This window comes from Condylura cristata, unplaced genomic scaffold (genome assembly GCF_000260355.1).
Source record: "Condylura cristata isolate star-nosed mole 26May11 unplaced genomic scaffold, ConCri1.0 scaffold00001, whole genome shotgun sequence".
NCBI classification, from domain to species: Eukaryota; Metazoa; Chordata; class Mammalia; order Eulipotyphla; family Talpidae; genus Condylura; species Condylura cristata.
Genome location: NW_004567102.1, coordinates 75,202,358 through 75,228,136, shown reverse-complemented (window position 1 = coordinate 75,228,136; position 25,779 = coordinate 75,202,358). Strand labels below are relative to the sequence as shown.

Here is a 25,779-nt window from a genome sequence, read left to right as displayed (position 1 = left end):
GTAGCAACCTCATATAGAAAGCTCCTAGAATGAGTTCTTTCTTTCCTCTCAGATGTCAGAAGTAAGACCCAAGTTTCTTTTGGTGAAATGCATCCTACAGTATACTCACAACCCCAACAGGAAAGGCCAGCACAGCCAGGATCCAGTCCCGGAGAGAGATGAGCTTCTTCAGCTGTCTCTCTTGCTCTTGGTTCCCACTTCCTCTAGTCAGGAGACTGGAAAGGTCGGTGAGCACACAGACGCCAAAGAAAACAGCCTGGATGACCTGAGAGAGACAACAGCTGTTATTAGCCAATAAGATGTATAGACACCCAAACTTTACAACAGCAAACAAGCCACATATCTGCCACATGACACATACAAGAGGACCAGAAGCACATTGAAAGAGTTGGCCCTGGCCCTGGCCCTCCTTGGTGGTGCAAAAGGTTAGGACGCAGCACTGCAAGCCAGCTGCAGCCGCTTCAGTGTGAGATAGATCCCTGGCCCTGAAGCTGATCCACAGCAGACCTCTCCTTACCCGCCCGCTGCTCCCCTCAGCAGTGTACTTCATCAGTCTGCCTGTTCTGCTCCCCACTCTGCCTCTGGTGAATCCTCTCACCACCCTGAAGCTCTGGCCTGTACACCAGTTCTGTATGCATAAATAAATAATCTTTAAAAGAAACAGTTGGCCCTGCCAAAAAATTGATTAAAAGATATGATGTCTACAACTTGCTATCAAATGTAGCATTGACATTTCTTCTTCCCTGTTTTCTGTGTCTCAAAGTGGAACCCACCCACAGATCTTTTACAGACTCTTCACTGCCAACAAGGAAATTTGCAATGAAATATTTGTGTTATTTTCCAAAGAGCTAATGAGTAAAATTGTATATTTCTGGTTTAAGAAGCCAGGATTCCCGGAATCTACTCATGTTGCTGAATGGGTCATGACTGAGTCCGGGGAATATATAGTTGGCCATTTCCATAATTTACATTGTCATTTGCCTAGATGTAGTACAATGTGCTGCCTACCTCCATTCTTAGGTCTGGATCAATTCTCCCCACTCCACCCTTCCCCCCTCCCGGAATTTCACAAATTATTGATCTATAGTATTTCTGTATTCCTTTTCTGTAATAGTCCAAGTAAAACATAGTTGATGTAAGTAATTCAATTTGTAATTGATATGAGACTGTACAACTGGTAGCTTTTTTAGGAAAATGGTTTTATCTCTCTGCATGGCAGTAATATGCTCAGAGTGTTCATCATTCTGTTCAAACTCTTGTTTAAGGCACTTTGAAAATTCCTAATAATAGTGGTTCTATTACCAGGCTTACTCAAATAAACAAAAGTCCTGCAGTATTTTATATATAATACAATGGGCTCTTTGATGCTACAATCCTGCTGTTACTAGCCAACCTTCACTAGACCAGTGTTCTAATCTTTATTATAAATGAGTCTTTCTTATCTTCAGTGGCTTCAGGTTTGTCAAATCTTTTTACAACTGGAAAAGCCAGAGTAGGAGATGAGAAGACTGACATAACTGTTCCATGGCCCAACTGAAGAGTTGACCAGGAATCATTTCAATGATTCAGAGAATGAAATCATCCTTGGAGAAATTTTCCACAGCATGGCCGAAGGTTTTAGATATTTGATCTTTAGGTCAATCCTAGTGTAGCTGAGACAGAAGAGTAACGAGGCTGGGTAATAAATCCGTGCCAATTTGGTCAAAAAATATATTTAAAATTGCCATACCTATTCAGTCACCAGAGCGATGAAACTTAGGCCATAATGAGAAAGCAGTCATTAAATAGATTCTCACCCATACAATTATTTACAATTTAATTTTGACAGTAACACAGATTATTAGGCTGCAGAACAACCAGAAAACCTATGGTGGGGATGCAAATAGGAACAGCAAAAGTACAACTAGCAATATCCAACAATTTAAAGATACATGTTCCTATTATTCAGTACAATAGGGGTGTTCCTTACAGGAGCCCTCATATATGGTTACTAGTCCCATCCGCATAAAAGTTAATATTGGTATTAATTGCTTTAAAAATGTTGAAACAATCTAAAAGTCTCAATAGTTGAATGGATAAATTGTGTTATGAGATACAACAAAAATCTAAGCATATATCAATTTTTCATACCCACAATAAAACATTATACCAAAAATGGTAACCAAAAAAATGCTACACATTGACATTTAAAAATCAAAAACTGCAAGATAAAGTTAAAGATACATGTATAGGAAGTAAGATAGGAAGAAATGCATGGGAATTGATAGTATTGAATTTAGGTATCTCTACAAGGAAGACAATATTGGAGGAAGAACATGTTTTCTAATAAGTTGGCCACCTGGTATATAGAAGTTTATTAAAAGATCCCTTATATTTCATTAGTATAAAATATTTCCAAATAACTAAAAATGAAAGGTATAAGAGTGGTTTACATACTTTTGGGCTAGAGTTGGCTTTCAATTCCTTTCCTTCCAACTAAGCCTTGTCTATATTTAAAGATTAGTTAAAAACAGTAAGATCTACAGAGCTTCAAAAAGCCTAGTGATTATATTATATATAAAATATCTATAGCATCTTTGTTTAGAGGCAAAAGAAATATAGCCTAGGCTTGGTAATGGTGAAACATAAATTTCTGGAGACCCTTAATTTATTTCAAACAGGCTAGGACATGAGATTACTTGGTAGTGGACCAAGTCCAAGATAAAGTTTCTGATTATTGCTACAGAGACAATTGAATTTACTATCACTATTTAATTTAAAATTCCATAATCAAATAACTAGTACCAGATTTACCTTTCCACAATGAAGAACTAGACACTTGTACTAAATATTATGTAAATTGACTTTTTCAGATATTGAAAACTTTTTTAAAAGATTTATTTATTTATGCACACCGAACTGGGGTACAGGCCAGAGGTGCAGGGGCAGTGAGAGGATTCACAAGAGACAGAGTGGGGAGAAGAACAGGCAGATAGACAAAGTACACTGCTGAGGGAGCAGCAGGCAGGACAGGAGAGGTCTGCCACCTCATGTGGGTCACCTCCAGGGCAGCGATCAAACTGAAGAGGCTTTAGCATCTTAGCTGCGCTTTAACCCACTGTGCCACTAGGGAGGGCCAGATATTGAACTTTTATCTCTGAAACTAATCTAGGATCGATCTCTCTCTCTCTATCTATCTCTCTCTATCTCAAGAAGAATTCACCTGATGAGATCAGGTCCAACCAGGATAATTCTCCTTTGTCAAATAAAAATCATTTTGTAATTCAGCTACCATGATTTGTATGTTAAATAATTCTTAGAGCTTACTCGAAATGGAGAGATTCAAGATCTGAAAAATTATAGATTGTTGACTACAGTGGGTACTGAGTAGAGACCTAGGAAATGTCATACATAACGAATGGTATAAAAATAGCACTGGAAAAAAATGGCTCTAATGCACCCCAACAATTCTTATAAATAAGCCTCAAAAAACTCAAACTTATATATAACTAACTTTGTTACCTGCCTTAAAATATTCTATATTCTGTAAAGGAAGGTAATAAAATACAGACATTCAACAATATCTGACATTACAATGTCCAACATCCAGTCAAAAATTATTGCATATGCCAAGAAATAGGAAAGACTAATCACCAGAAAAACCATCAATAAAAATAAAGAGAAAAAATATATGAGAACATTAAACGATTAAATTAAATAAGTTCAAGAAATTAAATATCAATAAGTTAATAAATAAGCAAAATATATTAAAAAGAACTTAACTGAACATTTAAAAATCAAAAGACATCACTTGAATTTTAAAAGTCACAGAGGAGATAACTGCAGATGAGACACTGCAAAAAAGGTTTTTAAATTGAATAACACAGAAATAGGAAATGTAAGGTGGACTAGAGGAAAAAAATAAAATTGTGAGAGCTTTAGTGAGCTGTGTGAAACATCAAGCAGTTTAACATATACATGTGAGTCTTCAAAAAAGGAACGAAAATGTGCAAAAGTTATTTGACGAAATAATGGCTGAAGTTTTCCAAATTTCATGAAAACTCCAATTCTGCAGATCAAAGAAGTTAAAGAATGGAGTGTGCACAAAGGAAATTAAATCAATCATATTTCAATCAAATTACTGAAATAAGTAAGAAATCCAAAAAGAAAAAAAAAAACAATTATCACAGATTTTTCATGTAAAACCATGCAAACAATGCAAGCCAGAAGTTACAATAGAATGATATTTTTAAAGTCCCCTGTGGTGGAGAAACTATTCAAAAGTGAAAAACTTTTGCAAACAAACAGAAGTTGACAAAGTTCATGGTCAGCAGACTTTCATTACAAGAAATATTAAAAGATTGAGAATACTACACCAGATATAACTTAAATCTATAAAGAATAATGATAACAGCTAAAGACAGCTTATGTGGATAAACATGAAATATTTACATTCATTTTTTTTAATCTTTTAAACATAATTGACTAAAGCAAAGCACTAATAAATTGTGAGGTTTTAAACAGAATTTAGACAAACATTATGTGAACTACTATACAATGGACATGAAGGGAGGAATAGAATCTATGCAACTATTAAGTTCTCACTTTATATGTAAATTGGTATACTATTTGGCAGCAATGGAAGTTAAAGCCTCAAGCAACACTAGAAGAGCTCTTAGCTGATGTGCTATGATCATGATGTGTTATGATGTGATGCATAACAAATCACTAAAAACTTAGCTGCTTAAAAATGTATCAATTTATTTATTCACAGCTTATAGGTCAGATGCCTATGTGGGTTAGTTTGGCTTCTACAGTGAGGGTACCACAACATCAAAACCACAGTGGTGCCCCGGTGAGGTTCATATCCAAAAGTTCAATGAAAATATCTACTTCTAAAGTCAATCTGATTGCTGGTAGAAATCAGGCCCTTGCAACTGTAAGCAACTGTAAGACTGAGGTCCAGGTTTCCTTGTTGGCTGCTGACCAAAGTCACACTCTTAACTCATTGTATCTGCTTTCCAGTTTTTGTACAGGGTGTCTGGCATCTTCAAACCAGCAACAAATCTCAGGCTCAGATCTCTTAACTTTCCTCTCTTTCTTTTCCTGCTTATGCTATCAGCTTGGAAAAGCTTTCTGTCTTTGAAGATTCATGTGATAAAATCAGATCCACATGGTAATGGCCCTTTCTTAAGGTTCACTGCATCATACATCACAATAAAGTCTGAGGCATTATTTTCCATTGATTCACAATGAATCTTGAGGGTCTCAAGATTAGAATGGGACATTGCTAGAGGCCAATTTACAAATTCTCTCTAGCACAGCTAAAAATTAGTACAAATAAAATGGGATACTGATAGAATTAAGGTAACCCCAAAGCAGCCTGAAATTTAGAAAAGAGAACAATGAATAGGTAAGACAGAGAAAACAATAAGATATCACACTTTAACCTAACAATGCCTATAATTACATTAATATAAATAGTTTAATTTTTCCAAATTCAAAGGCAGAGATTGACAGATTATATGTAACAGACAAACAAAATAACATTTTCAGCAGAAAGACAAAAATTCATTAAAAGTAAATGGATGCAAGCAGTAATCATTTAAAAAGCCAGAATAGTTACAACAATATCAAAAGGGTTTTCAAAATCAGGAATATTGCCAAAAATAAAGAGAACCATTTAATAATAATAAAACAGACCATTTATTAAGAAGGTACAATGATCTCAAATGTGTAACAACGATTACAAGAGTTTCAAAATAGCAGGAGCAAAAGATGCTATAACATGGGTGCAAGTTACCCAACAACTGTTTGCTAAATAAATGATTCATTTTTTAGGGTAACATGCTTTTATGAAGGAAAGGGGAAGCATTAAAATGCAAAATAAAGGGGGAAAACAGAATCTCCTACTGCAGAAGAGAATGGCAAAAGAAATTCTGCAGCTACAAGCATAATAGTCTAGAGAAAGATTTACCAAATTTATAAGATTACAGGTATTATGAAGCCTTTCATTTGTCTACAGTTGACGTATCTTATCTGATGGCATCATCACCTGCACAATCACCCAGTGACTCTCCATTACTGTCAGTAGCCCTCTCCACTAGTTCTTCCCTATGGAGAACCACAGTCTGACTCCCAGTTCGCCTAAGTTACAACGAAGACAGCAAACGGAGTATATGCAGGTTAGGGAAAGGAGGCTTCATGAACAATTTTTCCTAACTTGCAAGCATGAGGAGAAAGAAGAAAATGTTGGGTTTTATTAACTTTTTTTTTTTACTCATACTGACGAGAGGGTCTCTAATCTTGAGACCCTCAAGATTCATTGTGAATCAATGGAAAAGATGTTATAGCATCTTTTGCTCCTGCTATTTTGAAACTCATGTAATCGGTGTTACACATTTGAGATCATTGGGCCTTCTTAATAAATGGTCCCTTTTATTATTATTATTTTTTTTAAGATTTATTTATTTGTGCATACAGACCTGGGGTACAGGCCAGAGACTCAGGGGCGGCGAGAGGCTTCACCAAAGACAGAGTGGGGAGCAGAACAGGCAGATCTAAGAAGTACACTGCTGAGGGGAGCAGCGGGTGGGTCAGGAGAGGTCTGCCACACCATGTGGTCACCTCCGGAGCAGGCGGGGATCGAACTCATGCAGAAGCGGCTTTAGATTCTCAGTGCTGTGCTTTAACCCGCTGCGCCACCAGGGAGGGCCCACCTTTTATTATTATTTTGACGAATCCGCAAAAGATAATTTTAAAATTGTGAAACAGTCCCCCAATCCATTCCTTGAGGGAAGCATAGGCTAGTTGGTTATTTGCTCAGTTAAGAAGCAGTTAGCTAATACTGTTAAGCCACTGTAGGTTTCTACTACTTTATTAGAATTTGATTTGAGCTGACAGCTAACAAATCACATTAGAGACATTTTACTTTTTCTATTGCCCACATGCATCGTGTTGTCTGTAGCTGTCTAACATTCATTAAATTAACTGTGGAAGTGTGAAAGTTATACAGAGATGCACAAGTGAATCTTAAGTAGGATTACCTTGAAGCATTATCTAGCTCCAGCCATTCTGCAGAGCTGGCATTTCCAAACCATCAACTCAGCATGACACATATAACGCCATCTGGCTTTGAGTTCTAAGCAGGCTGGCTGCTCTTATTATTTTGTATCACGTGTAGAAATGAAGTGGTCAAATGTACCATCCCTCTCCAAGAAATATAAATAGGAATTTATCAGAATGAAAAAAAAAAAAATCCCAGGGTATTTGGAAGTCACTCTAGCATCTGTTCCTCTAGAATGTTCTCTACTGTTTAATTCCTTCTGTATCTTTTTTCTCCCCTCAACTCTTCCTGTCAGAAATTATAGTTTTTTACAGAGTCATTTTAGGTTTGGGATTCATTTGCACAAGAAAGGAAAGTATGAAATTTTATTCATACCCTTATTTTTTTCAAGTAGTATTCATTAAACTAATATTATTTTGCTTTTTTCTCTGGAATACATTAAATAATTCTAATTGTACATTAGGCAAATATAGTAGATTTCTACCAATTATTCTCAAACACATAATACAGTTTATCTAGAATAGGTTTCACTTCATTGCATTAAATCTTCAATAACTTCAGCTGTATATTACTGCACCAATGCTATAGTCTACATGTCCTCTAATGTTATGATTTTAATTAGTTGCTTTTACATTTATAACTGGCCAACTCAAGCAAGAACCAATAACTCATTAGAGTAGGAAAAGCAGTACATAAAAAATTATTTGTATGAATTTTTAAAAACTAGAGAATAGCTGTTTTGACCTTTGGAAGGGAGACTTTCGGTGCCTTGTATTTATGGTGCATCATGTTTTGATGATATTTTATTTTCATAACACAAATGATGAGTACTATAGATGTTGTTTTGGAGATTTTGTTTATTTGCATGTTAATTATTGAATTGATAGAGGAAAAGGGGGATGAAACACCAAGGGGTAGCATTAGAAAGTGGAGCAGTGTGGGTCATGGAATGAAAGAAAACTGTGGAGAGAACAGATGGGTAGAAGGCAGAGAGATTTATAGGTGTCATAAGGCAAGGCCCGGAGGAGTCCTCTATCTGAAGGTAAGAGCATTAATTAAAGGGGAGATGATAAAAAGAAATGAAAATGTACCTAAAGTCTTTTCTAATAAGAGAACAGACTATATTGTGGAAACTTTTATAAATCTGTAGGTAATTGACAAAAGAAGAGATGATAGATGGTTGATGGACAGGCGAAGAGAAAGAGCTAACCCCTGATATATAACAAGTATGATGTATCTTGTAATTTCTCCTTTCTAGAAAGGTGAACTACAGTTTAGAGAAATGGTGTGAATGAGAGGTCTTCTTGTATCTCACTTATGGTCACATTATCATAGGGGTACTGCAGAGTATAAACAAGTTATTTTGCTGTCAGTTCATAAAACTTTCTACAGTTTTTGGCAATATCTGTATTCAAGAAAGCATGAATTTTACTGAAAGTGTTAACTAACATGTAGAAAGGATGTAAGAGTCATAAAATGCAATACCATACAACACAATTTTGAAGGGGTTTCCCCCTCCATTCCATAAATATCTTACTTTTCAATAGAGCATAATTCCTTCTTCTTATCAAGATCAAAAGCGAATGCCAAAAGTATTTCAGCACCATGAGACAGTGACTCAGTATGAAATCAGAGGAGAGAATTCTTCAAGGATTTCCTTTGTATTTGTTTCCAATGCCTTTCTTGCCTGAGACATCTGAATATGCCTCAGAAATTATGCAGCCATGGGAGTCCAACAGCAGTTACAACATAGAGCCCATCAGTTATATGAGGCCACATCAGTGACATGCTTGAATGCTACTTTGTAGAGAAATCAATGCATTTAAAAGTATCATGGTTCTCTCTGCCTCTTTCATCCACTGAGACTGACCCATCAGGTATGGCATCTGGTGGATTGTCCTTTACTAGCCTTGGAAGGAGTTAGCCTGAACAAGTCAATAAGTCTCTCTTCTAATGATAACTCTAATTTTCTAAATCTGTCATTTAAATGGTGTGCTCTAAGCCTAGGCTTTTTCAAAGAATCTTCACCACAAACATTCTTGAGGAGATGGACTCATTGCATCAAGTCCGTGGTTTTCAGAATGTGATTTAGAATCCTTGCCCATGTACACAGACATTTACCTCATACTGCTCTATCTCATTACTGAAAATCAATGAAGTAAGCCATAAGTCACCACTGGCAAGCAATCCATTCAGACAAAAAGAAAGAAAAATAAGCTTTTCAATCTGGAGTAATGGCTCTTAGATAAGCAGCTTTGGATAGCAGAGCTTGTCAACAAAATTCATTGGAATATGGTATAATCACTTTCTGGATAAAAGTAGCAAGGAGAGCAGTCATTTAAAGAAGGCATTTGAATATGCTTCACAAAGTAGTGGGTGCATTCAGGCCACATTCCAGCAACAACCCAGTGAGAGGACAGCCGGGACCTTTCCAGAGACTCTGTTTTCATTTGCAAAGAATGGCACAAGTCCCTCTTGTGTGTTCCCATGGACTTCGAGACACGATGAGCTACCCCAAATTTCAAAAAGCTTAAATTTTTTTAGACTATTAATATTAGCATGAATCTTTTTTGAACACTTAATGAAACATGCCATTGATTTAGCTAACAAATGTTTATTGATTATGTACAAACACATAGTCACCTATGAATGCAGAAATACAGACTACAAATAATTGTGCTGCAAATATGAATGTACTTCGACATTTCTAATCTCTACCTAGTAGAATCTACATCAGCTAAAGCCAGGGCCTCTAGATTAAACATGGCAGTGGTGATGGCAACTATTGAAATAATGCATCTTTGATAACACAAAGCTCCGTAGAAGTTCATTAGTTTTCTAACATTGTAAAATACATCTTACCTCACTAAATTATACTATACTAAATTATACAAGTTACTTCAGCAGAAGATAATTTAACTGTCAAACATAAGTATTAAAGCTAGATAAATCTGAACCTTATATAAAAAAGGATCTTGATCTGAAATAAGGCCAAATCAGGCCTTGATTGATAAAATGAAATAGAAAAAAAGTCATACGCATGTAACTCATAAGTAATCTGCATATAAGAAATAATGTATATTAAGAGCATATGTACAAGTATGTGAAATTGTGTTAATAAATAAAATTAGAAAGTCATGGCCCATCCCCTTAGAAATTTCTATTTTAAATATTTATAAGTCTATTGATTTTGGTCTAACAGCAAGTCTACATAAAAGCTATGTCTGTATGAGTAGATAAGTACTTCACAGGGAACTGATGATTTAAAATAGTTATGATGGCAGTTCCCTGTTTCTAGATGCTGACTTTGGCCTTCACTAACAGTTTTCAAGATAAAAACTTATGGATGGGCCTTGAGATGTCTCCATATCAGATAATATTTGCTATTTTTATCTCAAGCTGGCCATTGTTCTACAATATTAGTTTGTTTGGTAAGTCATTTTAAAATGTATTGGTACAGAACCTAAAAAAAAATATGAGGAACCATTCTTTTCATTTCCATTTTCTATTTGTTCCCTGCTGCCAATAACAAGTATCAGTGTGAATCTCAGACAAAATTAAAGCTCCCTGACTCATTTTGTAACTTCATTAATGACACTAAAAATTTTCATCCCAAGTGAGGCAGGCGATGTGGAACACAACTAGTGAGAGTTGTGTTCAACCATCTTGGAAAATAATAGCATTTTTTTAGTAAATGTCAGGATGTATATACCTATGAACAGTCTCATGCATGTCTTCTGGGACCTGGAGAACATACCTTGGAATGAGTTTAGAGTTATAGGTATATGTATCTGCCCTTCAAACTAGTATGAAAACGAAAAATAAAAAAAAAAACAAGTGCTAGTTACTCAGTTAAAGTAAAAACAGGCATTACTTTCTCATGAACTTATCACAAGCTTCTATTAGTAAGCAAATTTTTCTGATAGATTGAAAGTAATTTGGTGGATAAAATTTAGAGTCATAACTAACGCAGGTTATTTCTTATACTAAGACATACAGAACACATGAACTGTGAGTTTATGGTAGGAATTGAACTGACTAGTTAATTCTCTTTTAAACAGGAAATTTAATATAAAAATGATTAAATTATCATAGCACAGCAGCGAAAAGATGAATGTATTCTGGGGCTCAGGGAGAGTGCTGAAGGAGAGAATTTGAGAGACCCCAAGGATGGCAGCCTGTTCCTTATGGCCAACTTCTCTGCGTCACTTGGTGAGCAGGAAACAGCACCTCCCAGTACATGTGAACCAGAGCTGATGAGCATGTGAAGGAATTGAGCAACCTGTGTACAGACCTGGTGTGTGGGGTGCCTTGCAGGCAAAACTGAGGGATGGCAGCACACCCTGCATGTGTCCGGGGTCCCAGCAATACAGTCACCATCCTCCAGCCCTGCTACCCAACGCGGCAGCAGCTGGACGCAGTAAGCACCTGACTCCTGCAATGTTCCTTCACTGAACTCTTCCAAGAAGCTCAAAATTATTCCTATCATTGCAGTGGAGAAGAGGTGCTTTAAATGTCTTGTCCAAATCTTGGTCTTAGTGAAAATAATTTAATTGGCTACCAGAGGGAGTTGGGGGGAGAGACAGGCGATGGAGGAGAGAACTGTATAGGCAAAGGCTCTGGTGGGCATGTGTGCATAAGGAGGAGTAAAAATGCAACCCAAAAATGATGAGCAAAAAGGAAAGAAAAGATCTAGTATATTGTAAGAGAGCTGGTCTTGAAAGAAGAATGTGGAACTGAGACAATACATTACCATGACTTCACTGAAATTTAATAGCTTTGCTGACACTATTTCAGTTATTATAATGAAATGCAGAACAATCAAGGAAGAAAATTCACTTTTAATTATTCAGAATGGCAATCTGAGCACTATCTGCTGACTCTCAGCCATTTCATTGTTTCACATCATCTATAGACAGTGTATTAGTAAAACTAATAGAGACATTATCTTAATATTAAAATAGACATTCTAAGTGGTCTCATCTGTCACTAATTTCTGGTGCTTCTTTAGGTAGAGAAAACTGAAGTGAATGGCCAAAACATTATTCTACATATATACTGGATATATACTATATATAATATATAAACAACCTTAGCCATGACTGTCCTGTTCATATCAGAATTTTTTATAATGACAAAAAGTAGGAAAACAGCCAAGTGTACAATAACCCAACCACAGAAACACAGAGATAGGAGGCTGATTCACTGTGAAAAGAACCTGGAGTGACATGTATCAACACAGATGAATCATACAAGCATCATATAAAGAGTAAAAACAAATTATAGAAGGCTAAAAAAGCATCATACCATTTAAATTGTTATGAGAGAAAAGAAAAAAAAATGCCACAACATTAACCCAAGATATGATGTGGTCAAACAAAGGCAAAGCAAAGCAAGGACAATGCAATGCTTCGCCAGTCGTCCACTGGGCTCTCCCTCTCTCAACCCGTGAGGCTTCAGGGCACCTTTTGTGTGTGTTCTTATATCATTTGATTCAAGTGTGATAAAATCATTGCTAGTTTTGCTTTCTCTAAAAAATCCTTACCTACAATGCAGGTAGAATTTTGGTGTTAGACTGATCTTATACCCCTGGAGTTTGGCACATCTGGTGTGCAGGATTCATAAGATTGCCAGTTACTGAATGATTAGCAGTGGTGAACACAGCAGAATGGAGTGGAAAGCAGAAGGGTGGCTGGGAAATGTTGGGTTCTGGAAGGAAGGAAAGGTAGAGCTCTATTTCCACAGACCTGCAAGGTTTTGTTATTTGTTTGCAATAGCGGTCAGTGCCTTGGCTACTGGACAGGTATATAGGACCTGAGGGCTGGAGGATTTACAAGGCAAACCCAGAAGGATTTAAAGAGCTAGATCACAAAGCTTACACAGGTTAGAGGAAAAAATGAAATCTGTAGCGAGATGGAATGTGAGTTCTGTAGGGGTCTGGGAGGGGTCGTCAGTTTGGTAGGAAGAAACAAACTGAAAGATGGAAAGTATGTTTACAGAATGAGGTTAAGCTGATCACAATGAAAACAAGAGCCAGGAGTGGCCATGACAGTGAGCTCCAGGTGAACAAGATAAAGTCAGGAACTGAGGAGATAAAAAACGAATGTGAAGAGTGAATTTCAGTACTAATTATGCTAAATTCTAAGACAAGCAAAAGTTAAAAGAAATCAATCTCCCTGGTGATGATGCAAGGGGCTAAATCTCAGCGCAAATGAAGCTATCCACAGCCACTACAGCAGGAATTCAATCCTCAGCGTGGGAGGTGACCCACATGGCACAGCAGACCTCTCCTATCTCGCCCGCTGCTCCCCTCAACAGTGTATTTCAGTCAATCGGCTTGTTCAGCTCCCCACTCTGTCTCTGGTAAATCCTCTCACCTCCCTCCCCAGCTCTTGGATGCATAAATAAAATAATTTTTTTTAAAGAAACCAACTACAAAGAACTATGAATGCTAAAAATTTAGGGTTTTTAAAACCTATACATGAAGTAATATCAACATAAGATGTATTGTGAAATGTTTAGTATTAATTAAGGAACTGGCATCAATAAAAATATAAATAAGGGTATTGTTCTTTTCAGTTGTAGAAGGCAATGCTTTTCTTTATATACTAAAAAACATACAAAATGTGTTTTTTTTTAAATGTGTGTTTAAATGCTTGTAGATGGAAATACCATCAATAGCCAAAGAGGCTCATGAACAGAAAAAAAAGAACTTTTTGATGAACATACAGCATAAAGGAGGAAAGCTAATCTCACCACTTTTGCTACAGATGGAATAAAGGAAGAAAAATAATTCCAACAGGTATTAAGAAAAATTTACATTTAGTCTTCTAATAGCAGTATTTATTTGGAAACCATTCCTGAGAAAAAATACCTCAGTGTGCACACATCATGAAGTCAAAGAAAATTAAAAAGTATAAATTCAGGAAGAAATAATCCTAGGAACTCTAAGAACTCTGAACACAGGAAATATATTTTATGTTGCTTCATAAGGTACATTAATTTTTAAAACTAGGATAATTTCCTCACCAGAATTAGAAATAAACCAGTTATCTAAGGTGTGTTGGAAATTAGAATGCATACTAAATTTTATGTCTGGAGGTATACTAAAATTTATACAAAATTTAAAGATGACTAGGAAAAAAGCAACTTGGAGCATTATCGTGTCCACAGTATAATATACAAAAATTTCATAAAATGTTATTTTTTATATTTATAAGTGATTCAGGTTATGATTTCTTTCTGAGAAGTATTGAAAAAAAGTCATAATCACATAATTTGAAATGATCATCACGAGGTTTTACCAGTGGAAAATCAAATGCTTACGTATGGTTCATGAGAATTGACTTGTAAAGTAAGGCCTTCTACCACTTGTCAGAGAGAAAGCACTCAGCTTGCTAACCACACTGGAGTTGTTACTAACAAGTGGCTTTAATAACACCTCCAATTAGGTAACAGTGACAGTCTATGGAAATTTTGCCTGTAAGTACAAGAGGCAAGGACAGAGAAAGATAGAGGGAGGGAGAAAGGGAAAGATAAATTAACTGACCTTTGAGGGGGGAACAAGTTTTAAGTAACGCTATCTTAATCTGCTTGGGCAGCTATAAGACTGGACGGCTTATAAACTACAGAAAGTTATTTCTCACAGTTTTGGAGACTGGGAAGTCTAAGACCTCGGAAGTCTCTCCTCTAATCACATGAACAACGGCTCCACATTCATGACCTAATCACCTCCCAAGGGCCCACTTCGCTATATCATCACACTGTGGGTTAGGATTCCACAAATTTGGGGAGGGGAGATGAAAAGTATTGGTGCATAGCAAATGTAAATTATGCTCACATAAACTGATGCATAATAATAATTACATTAATAATACTACTACTTGATAATATAATAATGCATAATAATAGCACAAAAATAATACATATACTCAATATAACAGAGGGTATTCAACGTATAGCCACAAATTTTTGATCAGAATGTAGCAGCTGAAGGCTAGTGATTCAAAGTGGTAAATGCTGGCAGGAATCCTATAGCTGAGAAGACGGTGGGTAAGTTAGAAACAGTCTATCCATCTTTTCTGTTATTGGATAATACAGATGAATTGAACATATTGTCTAAAGTTGTTCCCCACAAGGAAGCTGACCTTTGGTGGGTAAGTTAGAAACAGTCTATCCATCTTATCTGTTATTGGATAATACAGATGAATTGAAAATATTGTCTAAAGTTGTTCCCCACAAGGAAGCTGACCTTTGAACCACATGGAGTTTAGGGGCACTGATTCCCATGCTGTTGAAAATTTCTCCTCTCAATTTTGACTTCCCCCAAATTCACTACTAATAGCCTGCTGTTGACTGGAAGTCTTACCGACAACATCAAGCATCCTTTAATGTACATTTTATAGGTTATATGTATTTTATATTTTATAGTTATAATTAAGTAGGAAAAAAACGTTAACAAAACCATAAGGAAGAGAAAGTACATTTATAGCACTGTACTGTATTTTTCTAACTGTAAAATCTGTCGTCTTTTTACAAGCAAGTCAGTGTATATATGGATTCTCTCAGTTTTAACTCCTATTGTCCAAGGCCCAGCTGTATATCGCATCTATAACATTTACCTGAGTGATTTTTTAAAAAATCCATTACTGATGCTAAATCCAGGACAGAATCTTTAGGTTTATCCACAAAACCCCAACTTTTCTTTGGTGACTTCAAAATAGCCTTTATGAATTCTCCCTGAATGTAGAATCAGAAAAACCTTTGAGTGGCCTCATCTTCCTTTGCTGTGCTGTGATGCTCTAAGCACACCCATCGAGCCCTCTGTAGGGTTAACTGACTGGGAACACAGACTTATCCTGGCAGAAGCCCCAAAATCAGTGGGAAGGCCACTTGGGTAACTATGTCCCAAATGTTTAGGGCTGACTGCCAGCATGGGACTCTCCCCTAATTCTTTTCTATCTCAAGGGTAAGCTCACAAGTATTGTAAAGAGAAAGCAGTAGAGTTACCGCCCTCGCCAAATATACCTCTAGTAGGCTCAGAGCAATCTGCCTGTGCATTCTTTGGATAGTGTTTGTTACCCACGGCTTATAAATAAATTTCATTCTACTTATCCAAGTATTGCCCCACATGGATTACTCTAGCAAGGTCAGCATTCTTTGAAAATTAATAATATCTACTTTTGAATTGTGGAAGCCTTCAAAAATCTCTAATGATACATTCTGCAGGGCTTATGACATGATTAATGTTTAAATTGAGCACACATGGACCAAAATCCAGGGTCCCTTGGTAGCCAAAATGTTTGCAGACGTGATCTTAGGAATAAATTAGTAAAAGATAAAAAGGAAACTCTTCGGAACATTCTCTAGAAAATTCACATAGGAATGGCTTTGGCATTGATTTTTATCTAGGTGTCAGAAATCACTCATTGTTGTAAAACATAACAGGATTTTATCACTATGTTACATATTAATGATCAATAATAAGGCAACATAAATGAATCTTTGGGTTATGCTATTAAATTCTTTGTGTATTTTAATTTGCATTTCATTGTAGTAAGAACATTTAACAGGAGACCTATTCTTTTAACAGACTTTAAGTGCACTGTACAGTATTGTCAACTTTAGATACAATGATCTACCAGGTCTCTAGAATATATTTATCTTGCAAATGGAAACTTTGTACGTCTTGATTAACGACTCAGTGATTAGCAACTGCTCAGATCCATCTACTCTCTTGCCCTAGAAACTGCCTTTCTATTTTCTGCTACTCTGCGTTGGATTATTTTAGATACCACATATGAGTAGAATCATGCAGTTATTTGTCCTTGTGACTGGCTTATTTCACTTAACATAATATCCCCAAGCTACTAAACTAATTTCTGTAAATTGAATAAATATAGTCAACATGTGGAAAAGCTCTCGACACACATGTGATGACAAAGGCATGCTTACACAAACAATTTTCTGAAAAAGTGTCTTTAATGGAGAAAAATTGGCCCAGGCAATGCTTCTAATTAGCGGTCTGCCTTACCTTAATGATGAAAGATTTTTGTAAATAATGTACACACCAATTTTGGTAAAAGTCTAATCTTTGTGGTCCTATCCATTCCTGTGTTGCTCAGAATCAGTGTTTTCATGTCGTCAGTTTAGAGGCTGAGACCACTGTTTGTGCTTGAACTTCATCATGCAACCCTGCACAAGGCTGCATGTCCCCGGTCCAGTGATGTCCATCTCATTTCTGTGCCTACATGAATTCAGCACAGGAAAGTCCTTTCCAACATTGAAGTCAAGAGGGCATCCTTTAGCAAAAATATATACTTTGGATACTGACCACACTGAACAGGATTAATATACCCATATTAGATTTTGCACTAAAAGTAAAAACTACTGCATCTGTCCAAAAACGAGTGGAGGTTATAACAGTCCTCTGGATGGTAGTTCACCACATATAATGCACATCATACAAGGTTCCTGCTGGACACTCTGGTCTTTTGTTTGTTTCTGAGCTGGCTTCTTTTTAACTTCTCAAACTCTGCACGCTGGTGCATCCTAGGCTTCAGAGGCTAGATTTTCCCACTTTTCCAGTCACCTTGGAGGTGTGATCCATTCTCCTGACTTTGAACACCATCTCTGTGACAACATACACCTCTGGCCAAGATCTCTCCCTAACCTACTCAATGTCTGTATTTGAGTGACAATACAGGTCCAAAATCAAACCTAGTGTTCCTCACAGTCATCCTCATCTCGGTAAACTGCAACTCTGACTTTCCAAGAACTTGTGCCCAACCCTGCGGAAACAATTCATGCAGGTCCTTTGATCCCATCTCAAAACTCATGTCCAGAATCTGACACCTTGCATCACTCTAGTGCTAGCTCCCTGGACATTCTGCTAACAAGTCTCACCTAGATGGTTGGGAAACCCTGCTCTTTTGCTTTTCTGTACTCTGATCTAGCCAACAGTCAGAACAAAGGTCTTAAAAGTCAAATCTTGTCAGTCTGCTCACACTACTGCATAGATATCCTATCTCAGGTCCAATAAAAGCCAGAATTCATGTCCTGCCCCACCAGGTGCTTCCTGGTCTCCTGCCATCCACCTCATCACACTGCTCCAGTCCCACCAGTGTTCCTGTGGTGCCTTTACACTTGCTGTTTTCCTTGAATCACATCCACGCTCCCTTCAATTAAACTGCAACCCCTCTTCTATGATCATACTCCTAGTTCCTTACTTTTAAAGAAAGATTAGGTTTCATACATATCCCCTTCCCCACCAGCATCTAAACAGGGGTTCATGTTATTTGAGTGAATAACTGAATGTTGGTCTTTTGCCTTCTTGCTTAGAACACTTGGGACTGTCTTATTCAAAGTCATTCTGCAAACATGTTTTAAACCTGAATGTGAACTTTGATTAAAAGCCCATCCTCTTCCAACCAAGGCATGCCAATTAACTTGTGAATCACATGCTGACCAACTTAGGGGCTAGCCTGCTTTGGTCATTACTTTCAACCCCAAATACCTACCAGTGCATGTCATGAAGGGAGAGAATAAACATTTTCACTAAAGATAAAAGAATTTCACCCAGAAAAGATGATAACCACTTCCTCTCTACAACGTGAACCCCTCAAAATTAAAGATTATATATTATTCATTCTGTGTCACCATGTCTTGGTTCAGTGTCTTAAATAAAATGGGAGCTACATGTACGGTTGAATAAGGATAGAACACCACATTGAATTAACCCTAAGTAGGACCATCAAGCAATTTGACAGTTCAGTTGAAAGGTGTCATGAGTTGTTTCTTTGGCTCATTCATGGAATAGCCAATATACCTGCTAGGAAAGCTACATCTCTGTAGCTCCACAGAAGCTGCAAAATAGGACTGCTGAAGGCTTCTCTCAGCAAAAATGATACCAGTGGTCACTCAGTATTGTTGCTGTCAACTATATGCTCTTACTGTGGGCCAATACCTCTGCTTGGCATTGTTCAACTGCTTCAGATGTCCCTTAGAATAGGTTTTATATCACTGTTTTACAGATTGTGAGTCTCTAGCTAAGACAGAGTGACTGTCTTAAGCCTATAGATAGTCCTACAGCAATCTGTATAGCAGCCCTGTTTACTTCAATGAAACGTCTTCATTTCAACACATATTTTTTTAATATGAAAAATAACAGACATCTTACTATTTATATCTTGCCTCCTATAGTGTAGATAAATGCAGATATTCTGGTTCTGAAATTTACACCATCCTATTACATTCACCATATTGTTTTACACTCAATTTTTATTTCAGCATGGGTACATCCAAACGTGCAGATTTTTAGAGACAAAATTTGAGCATTTGATTCAAAAGTCATTAAAGTGCCTTTAGAAACTCATCTTACTTGAGAAATACTTGTGAACCAAAATATTGAACTCAGTGGAGTTTACACCATTAACAATTTGAAATTGCTAAACTGAACAAAATGATATTATTTGAACCTTGAGGAAATCATGGAATGTTATTACTATGAAACATTATGTCTTTAAATAATAGCTAAAAGCTTGTGAACATGTTTATAATGATATATATCATATATATACTATGATATAATGATATAATCAAGTGTAAAATATAACAAATAGCAAGAGATGACAATAGTTAATAATCCTGTATTGTATATTTGAAAGACACTAAGAGAGATATTAAAAGTTCTAACAAAGCACTATTTAACCACAACAGAAACAACTGATCTTACTTAAAGGCTGATGATATAGGCACTTCAGTAATCAATATCATTTATTTATTAATTTATTTTTCTTGAAGCAATATTGATTTAGCACAGAACATATGCTTCAAGTATGTAACATTATAAATCAAAATTTGACTACACTACTTCATGTTCACCACCAAAAATCCAATTCCATCCTTCACCATATAATTGATCCCTTTTACCTAATCCATTTCATTTAATTCTCACAACAACTGGGGTAGGGATAGCAATAATCAGAACTGTTTTCTTCTTACAGAAAAAGAAATAAAGGCATGAAGAAACACACACATATATACCTATGTGATCTCAAAATTAGGTAAAACATTTTGACAAGATAATGAACTAAAAATAAAGCTTTTAGCCAGGATACTTTAGATAACTGTCAATTGTAATTATAATGACACACAGAATGCCATGATACTATGGTCTGCTGATGAAGTAAGTTAACATCCATTGATTTTTTTTTTATCACAGTTTAATTGACTTTTTCAAGTGGAAATAAACAAATTACTGACAGTGTCTAATTGTTAATAAGTAAAACCAGAATGGGCGGGTGTCATATTTGCTTGTAATTCTCTTTCTCTCCAGGTCACCACTATCACTTTTGCATGTCTTTCTCACATATTTGAAAATGGAATCAGAGTTCTTCATATTTCTGAGCACTTGTTAAAACTTGTAACTAAAAAGCAAATTAAGCAAAAACTAATGATGTAATAGGTTCTTGCAGTATTTAGCCTTAAGAATTCTCTAGCATTGTTTATATAGTCATATTGTTTTCCAGGATGACTATTTTTTTTTTTAACTAGCATTGAATTTATTCACTCTGTAGGATTTTTTAAATCAGGTATGTATTTAAAGTTCCCCGTGGAGATATACCTTTTTACTAACTCTCTTATTCAAGGCCATGACATGGTTGATACCATTTACCCAGGTATTTGAGTTAGTTGTTAGGTTTGAGATTTTGTTTGTAATCAGATTAGGCTGAGAAAATATTTACATTTCCTCTCTGTCCTAAAATAATTTAGAGAATTAACAAAACGTCATTCTATTACTCCTCATTAGTTCAGGGACATACATAGGTATGTAGGTACTGAGTCAACTTTTGGGGGAAAATGTCTAGACTATTATTTTAAACTCTGCCTACCTTTAGCCTGGGCTAGTTTATAGAAGGGACATATGTTGATATATTTGGAAACAAACAACAGAATTTTGTTATCCAACTTATCTTTTTCTTCTTCTTAAACTATTTAATATTCTTATATCAGTGTTAATTTTTGTAGTGTTTGATTTCTTCCCTCAGTGTAGTCCCTGTAAATCTCCCACCATCACAACACCCACGAACCATCACATAGTCCCTGGTGCGCTTCCTTCCCTGTTTTAGTCCCTCCTCCTCCACCGCCTCCTCCTCCCCTGCCGTATGCCTCAGAACTATAGTTTGCCTACAAGTGTTGTCTTTTTTTGACACTTTGTCCAATATATCTGTATGCTCTAATATTAGCTGCTATATCCACAATTCCAAATCACTATCATTTTTTTTTAAGATTTATTTATTTATCCACACAGAACTGGGGTACAGGCCAGAGATGCGGAGGATGAGAGGATTCACCAGAGACAGAGCGGGGAGCCGAACAGGCAGATGATCAAAGTACACTGTTGAGGGGAGCAGGGGGCGGGTCAGGAGAGGTCTGCCAAGCCATGTGGTCTCCTCCGGGGCAGACGGGGATCAAACTCATGCGGAAGTGGCCTAAGCCCCTCAGTGCAGTGCTTTAACCCGCTGCGCCACCAGGGAGAGCCCCCAAATCACTATCACTTTATTAACTAGCCAAAGATTAATTCACATGCCTGTGTTTCGCTAATGCTTTTCCTGAGTTCAACCTGGCATCTGTTTCTAGTCCCAGCCCGCCTAGTTCACACTCATTCATCTTTCCACCCCAGCTCTTCTTGAGGAAGCACAGCTGAAGTGACTCATATTCCTCGTTGCCAAGGGTGTATGTCTATTCCTTTATCCTTAAATTTATGTCACTATATTTTGGATTTGTTTCTGGCTCTCTGCCCTAAGCTTTGTGAGAAGGATTTAGTTTTATTTATCTTTATACTTGCAGGTCTAGTTTACCTGCCTAAGAACTCAGATGCCCTTAGGCATGTGCCTTTACTTTGAACTTTAGTATCCTTTTCTGTAAAACTGGTCATATGAATACTCACTGGCCAGATTTACTGTGACAATTAAGTAAAATCTCACATATGGAAGGAAGCACCTGGAACCCTGACCTTTAGTGTTAATTTGAATCTGAATCATTCCAGGCATCATACAACATACAACCCAACAGGAAATCAGCATTGATCAAGATGCCAAGGACCTACATCCTCAATAAATTACCAAATTAATAAGTATAGTGAACATAAATGACTATTATAGTGAAAGTTCTGAATTCTAACTATTTTAAGAATATGGTGAAAACTGAGCCTCCCTGGTGTCTCAAGGAGTTAAAGCGCAGCACATGAGGCTATTCACAGCTACTGCAGCACAGGTTTGGCTCCAGCCAGGGAGCTGACCCACATGAAGCAGCAGACCTTCCTGTCTGGCCCGCTGCTCCCCTCAGCAGTGTGTTTCAGTAGATTGGCCTGTTCTACTCCTCACTCTGTCGCTGGTAAATCTGCTCATCCCTCACACCTCTGGACTATACCCCAGTTCTTGCATGCAAAAATAAATAAATTTTTTTTTTAATAAATAATGTGGTAAAATTGTGATTCCCCTTCCCATGTGCACAAGCACTTCATTTTGGGTATAATTGTAGGGAGTCTTCAATCCTCCTGAAGGTTTTCCATGGCTCTTCATGTCTTCTAGACACTGAGAATGTGAGCCCCCTCCCCCCCGACAGTGGACAATCATGTATAAAGGTCAGATTACCTTGGTCTAGAAAATTTTGTTTTATTATCTGATAGCTACAATAACAATTCATCCTAAATTGTGTTAGAAGAAGCAAAGAAGGGCTCAAATATGACCTTAAAAGGCATGTTTGGGCCCTCCCTGGTGGCACAGTGGGTTAAAACAAGGCACTAAGAAGCTAAAGCCATTTCAGCATGAGTTCGATCACCACCCACCCCGGAGGTGACCCATCTGGAGCAGCAGACCTCTCCTGACCTGCCCGCTGTTCCCCTCAGCAGTGTACTTTGTCAGTCTGCCTGTTCTCCTCCCCACTCTGTCTGGTGAATCCTCTCACTGCCCCTGCACCTCTGGCCTGTACCCCAGTTCTGTGTGCATACATAAATAAATCTTTAAAAAGAACGTCATGTTTGGACTTTATACTAAAGGAAAAATAGAACCATTCTAGACTAAAAATAGAGGAGCAGCCCATTTCGGAAAAATTAGCATGGAACGTGATGATATTGAAGGCAGAGGGAGCAGTGAGGACAATGTTTTAAGTAAACCATGTGTGAAAGTATGTGGTAACAGAAAAAAATGTCAGTTAGCAGATATAGAGAGGAAGACCTAGGCTGGAGAGACAATAAGGACATTAAGGAAAAAGACTATTCAGAAAGTTGTCAGTGCCCTGGGGACTAGTTAGAAAAGGAGAAAGAGCTGTCAATCATCATTTTCAAGGTTATTGAAATGAGTGGTATTTATCAAGACACATAACATGTTAAAGTTTTGACATTATTAAGTTTGATGGATGGTTGGGGCACTTACGTGGAGAAAACCAACAGGTAGGGGAGACATCCGAGTATTTCAAGAACAATCTTCAAAAACAACACTCATTTTTTTTTTTATAAAGCCAAAGGAGTGAACTAGTTCCACTAGAATGTAAGTGAACAATGAGAAAACCATGAGGCTGAAACTAACCAGGTGAATGCCATTTATGGAATGAAGAGTCTGGAAAATGGCCTGAGAAAGAGTGTCAGAGAAGTAAGAAGAGCAGGGAAGTTAGCAAATTCAAGAAAGCCATGAAAGAATTGTTACACGTGGAAGGCATAATTCAATCACTTCCAATGTTGAGAAGAATCTGGAAAAATGCAGATGTTTGCAGAGGACCTGACATTGAGGAAATCTGTGATAGGAGGATGGAGCACTCTCAATAGGCTTTAGGAGTCAGGAGCCAACGTGATCTCCAGACGTGAATGAAAGCTGACACACACGGTCAGTAATGAATACTCTCGTCAGTAATGAATACTCTCTTTGAAAACATGATGGGGACAGGGAAGAAAAATACAATATGATCAGAGGGAATTCTAAGAGCTGTCACCTCTGAAACAGTATGCCTTCCTTGATCATATTTGTTCATGAAATGTTGAGTCTTTTTCTTTAATGGAAAATACACTTGCCGGCAAATCCAACAAATTTACCCCTTTACTCAGTCATTTTAACAAAATTTCGATCATTCATTACAGAATTCGTTATCACTGGTGATTGATGAAGGTAAGTCAAAGATTGGGGAAGGTAGGTCCAGGATATGACAATTTGTTAAAAATGGGCATTTATTGCACATCAATAAATATACTTCAGATACTTAAAATATGCATTGGTTTCTTCATTCAACTATGCAATTACCCAAGGCACTAAGTTAGTCTTCTTCTCAATATACCCTATTACTCTGCCCACACACATCTGCTGCTTTTAAGGATATTCTAAAAGATTCCATCTGGACAAGACATACTGCATCTCACCTACCTCAAACCACCAACCAAAAAATCCCCACACCTCCTCCTCAAGGCACAAGGGCACTTCCTCTCTTCAGCTTCAAAATAGAGTTTCTCTGTGAGATTTTATTTAAGAGGGTGATTTTCAAGAGGAAGATTTGCTCTGATAGAAACTAGAAGCAGCTCTCTCCTAAAATGTAGGCACTGCTGAGCATAAAGTTAAAGAGAGACATGCTGGGCCTCCAGAAAGAAAACCTCAAAACTTTACTGAGATGTAGTCAAAGAAACCCTAATAAAGGAAGGCATGTACAATTCTCCTGCAAGGCATCATACTGCAAAATGTGAATCCTCCATAAACTGATTCAATATTGGTTCAGTGTAATCCGTCACAAACTTAACTTTTTGTGTAAATTTTGGTAAGCAGATTCTAAAATGAAATGTAAATGTAAAATGTTTTGAAGAACAACAGTGAAAGATTTACATTATTGGAGATCCAGATTTAATTTATAGTTGCAGTAATTTAGAATGTCGTGGTGCAAGGAGAGATGGACAGACCAACGGAGTAGACTGAAGTCCAGACATAGAGTCACACATTAACGGTAACTTGATTTACAGGAAAGTTGCCAATGCCATCCTTTGAGCAAAAGAACAGCCATTCAGATGAGACAGAAATGGCTTGACTCCTACTTTCTGCCATGCACACAAATTAGTTCCACCTGGATCATAAATGCGAACGATAAAGAAAGAAAACTTCCAGAAAAAAAGCACAGGAGAACATCTTCCTGATCTTGTTTTATGTAAAGTTTTCTTAAAAGGACAAAAGAAAGCATGGCTAGTAATGGAACAGATTAATAAATAAAACCTCACAGAAGCTAACTAAGAACTTCAATTGATCAAAAGACAGCATAACTAAAGATAAGTTATAAAGAAAGAAAATATATTTTTTAAAGATTTATTTATTTATTCATACAGAACTGGGGTACAGGTCAGAGATGCGGAGGGTGAGAGGATTTACCAAAGACAAAGTGGGGAGCAGAACAGGCAGATCAACTAAGTACACTGCTGAGGGGAGCAGCAGGTCAGGAGAAGACTGCTGCGCCATGTGGATCGAACTCATGTGGAAGTGACTTAAGCGTCTTAGTGCTGTGCTTTAACCCGCTGCGCCACCAGGGAGGGCCAGAAAATAATTTTTTAAAGAATTATTCAGGGTGCCGGCCAGAGGTGTGGTCTGGGATGAACCAGAGCTGCAGCGGCTGGGGAGCGCTCCACATGGACGCGTTCTAACCCGTTGTGCCACCATGGAGAGCCCCAAGAAAGAAAAACATTTGTTGTACATATGCCTATATATAAA

The 25,779-nt window shown here is 37.1% G+C and overlaps 1 protein-coding gene across 1 annotated transcript in view; it reads right to left on the bottom strand.

Moving 5' to 3' along the window:
• Positions 1 to 25,779, bottom strand: part of AIG1 (androgen-induced 1) — a 217,940-nt gene that overhangs the window by 161,121 nt on the left and 31,040 nt on the right. Inside the window, exon 2 of the mRNA XM_004673905.2 lies at positions 110 to 265. Within this exon, the coding sequence (XP_004673962.1) occupies positions 110 to 265 (156 nt within the window). The remainder of the gene's footprint in view (positions 1 to 109; positions 266 to 25,779) is intronic.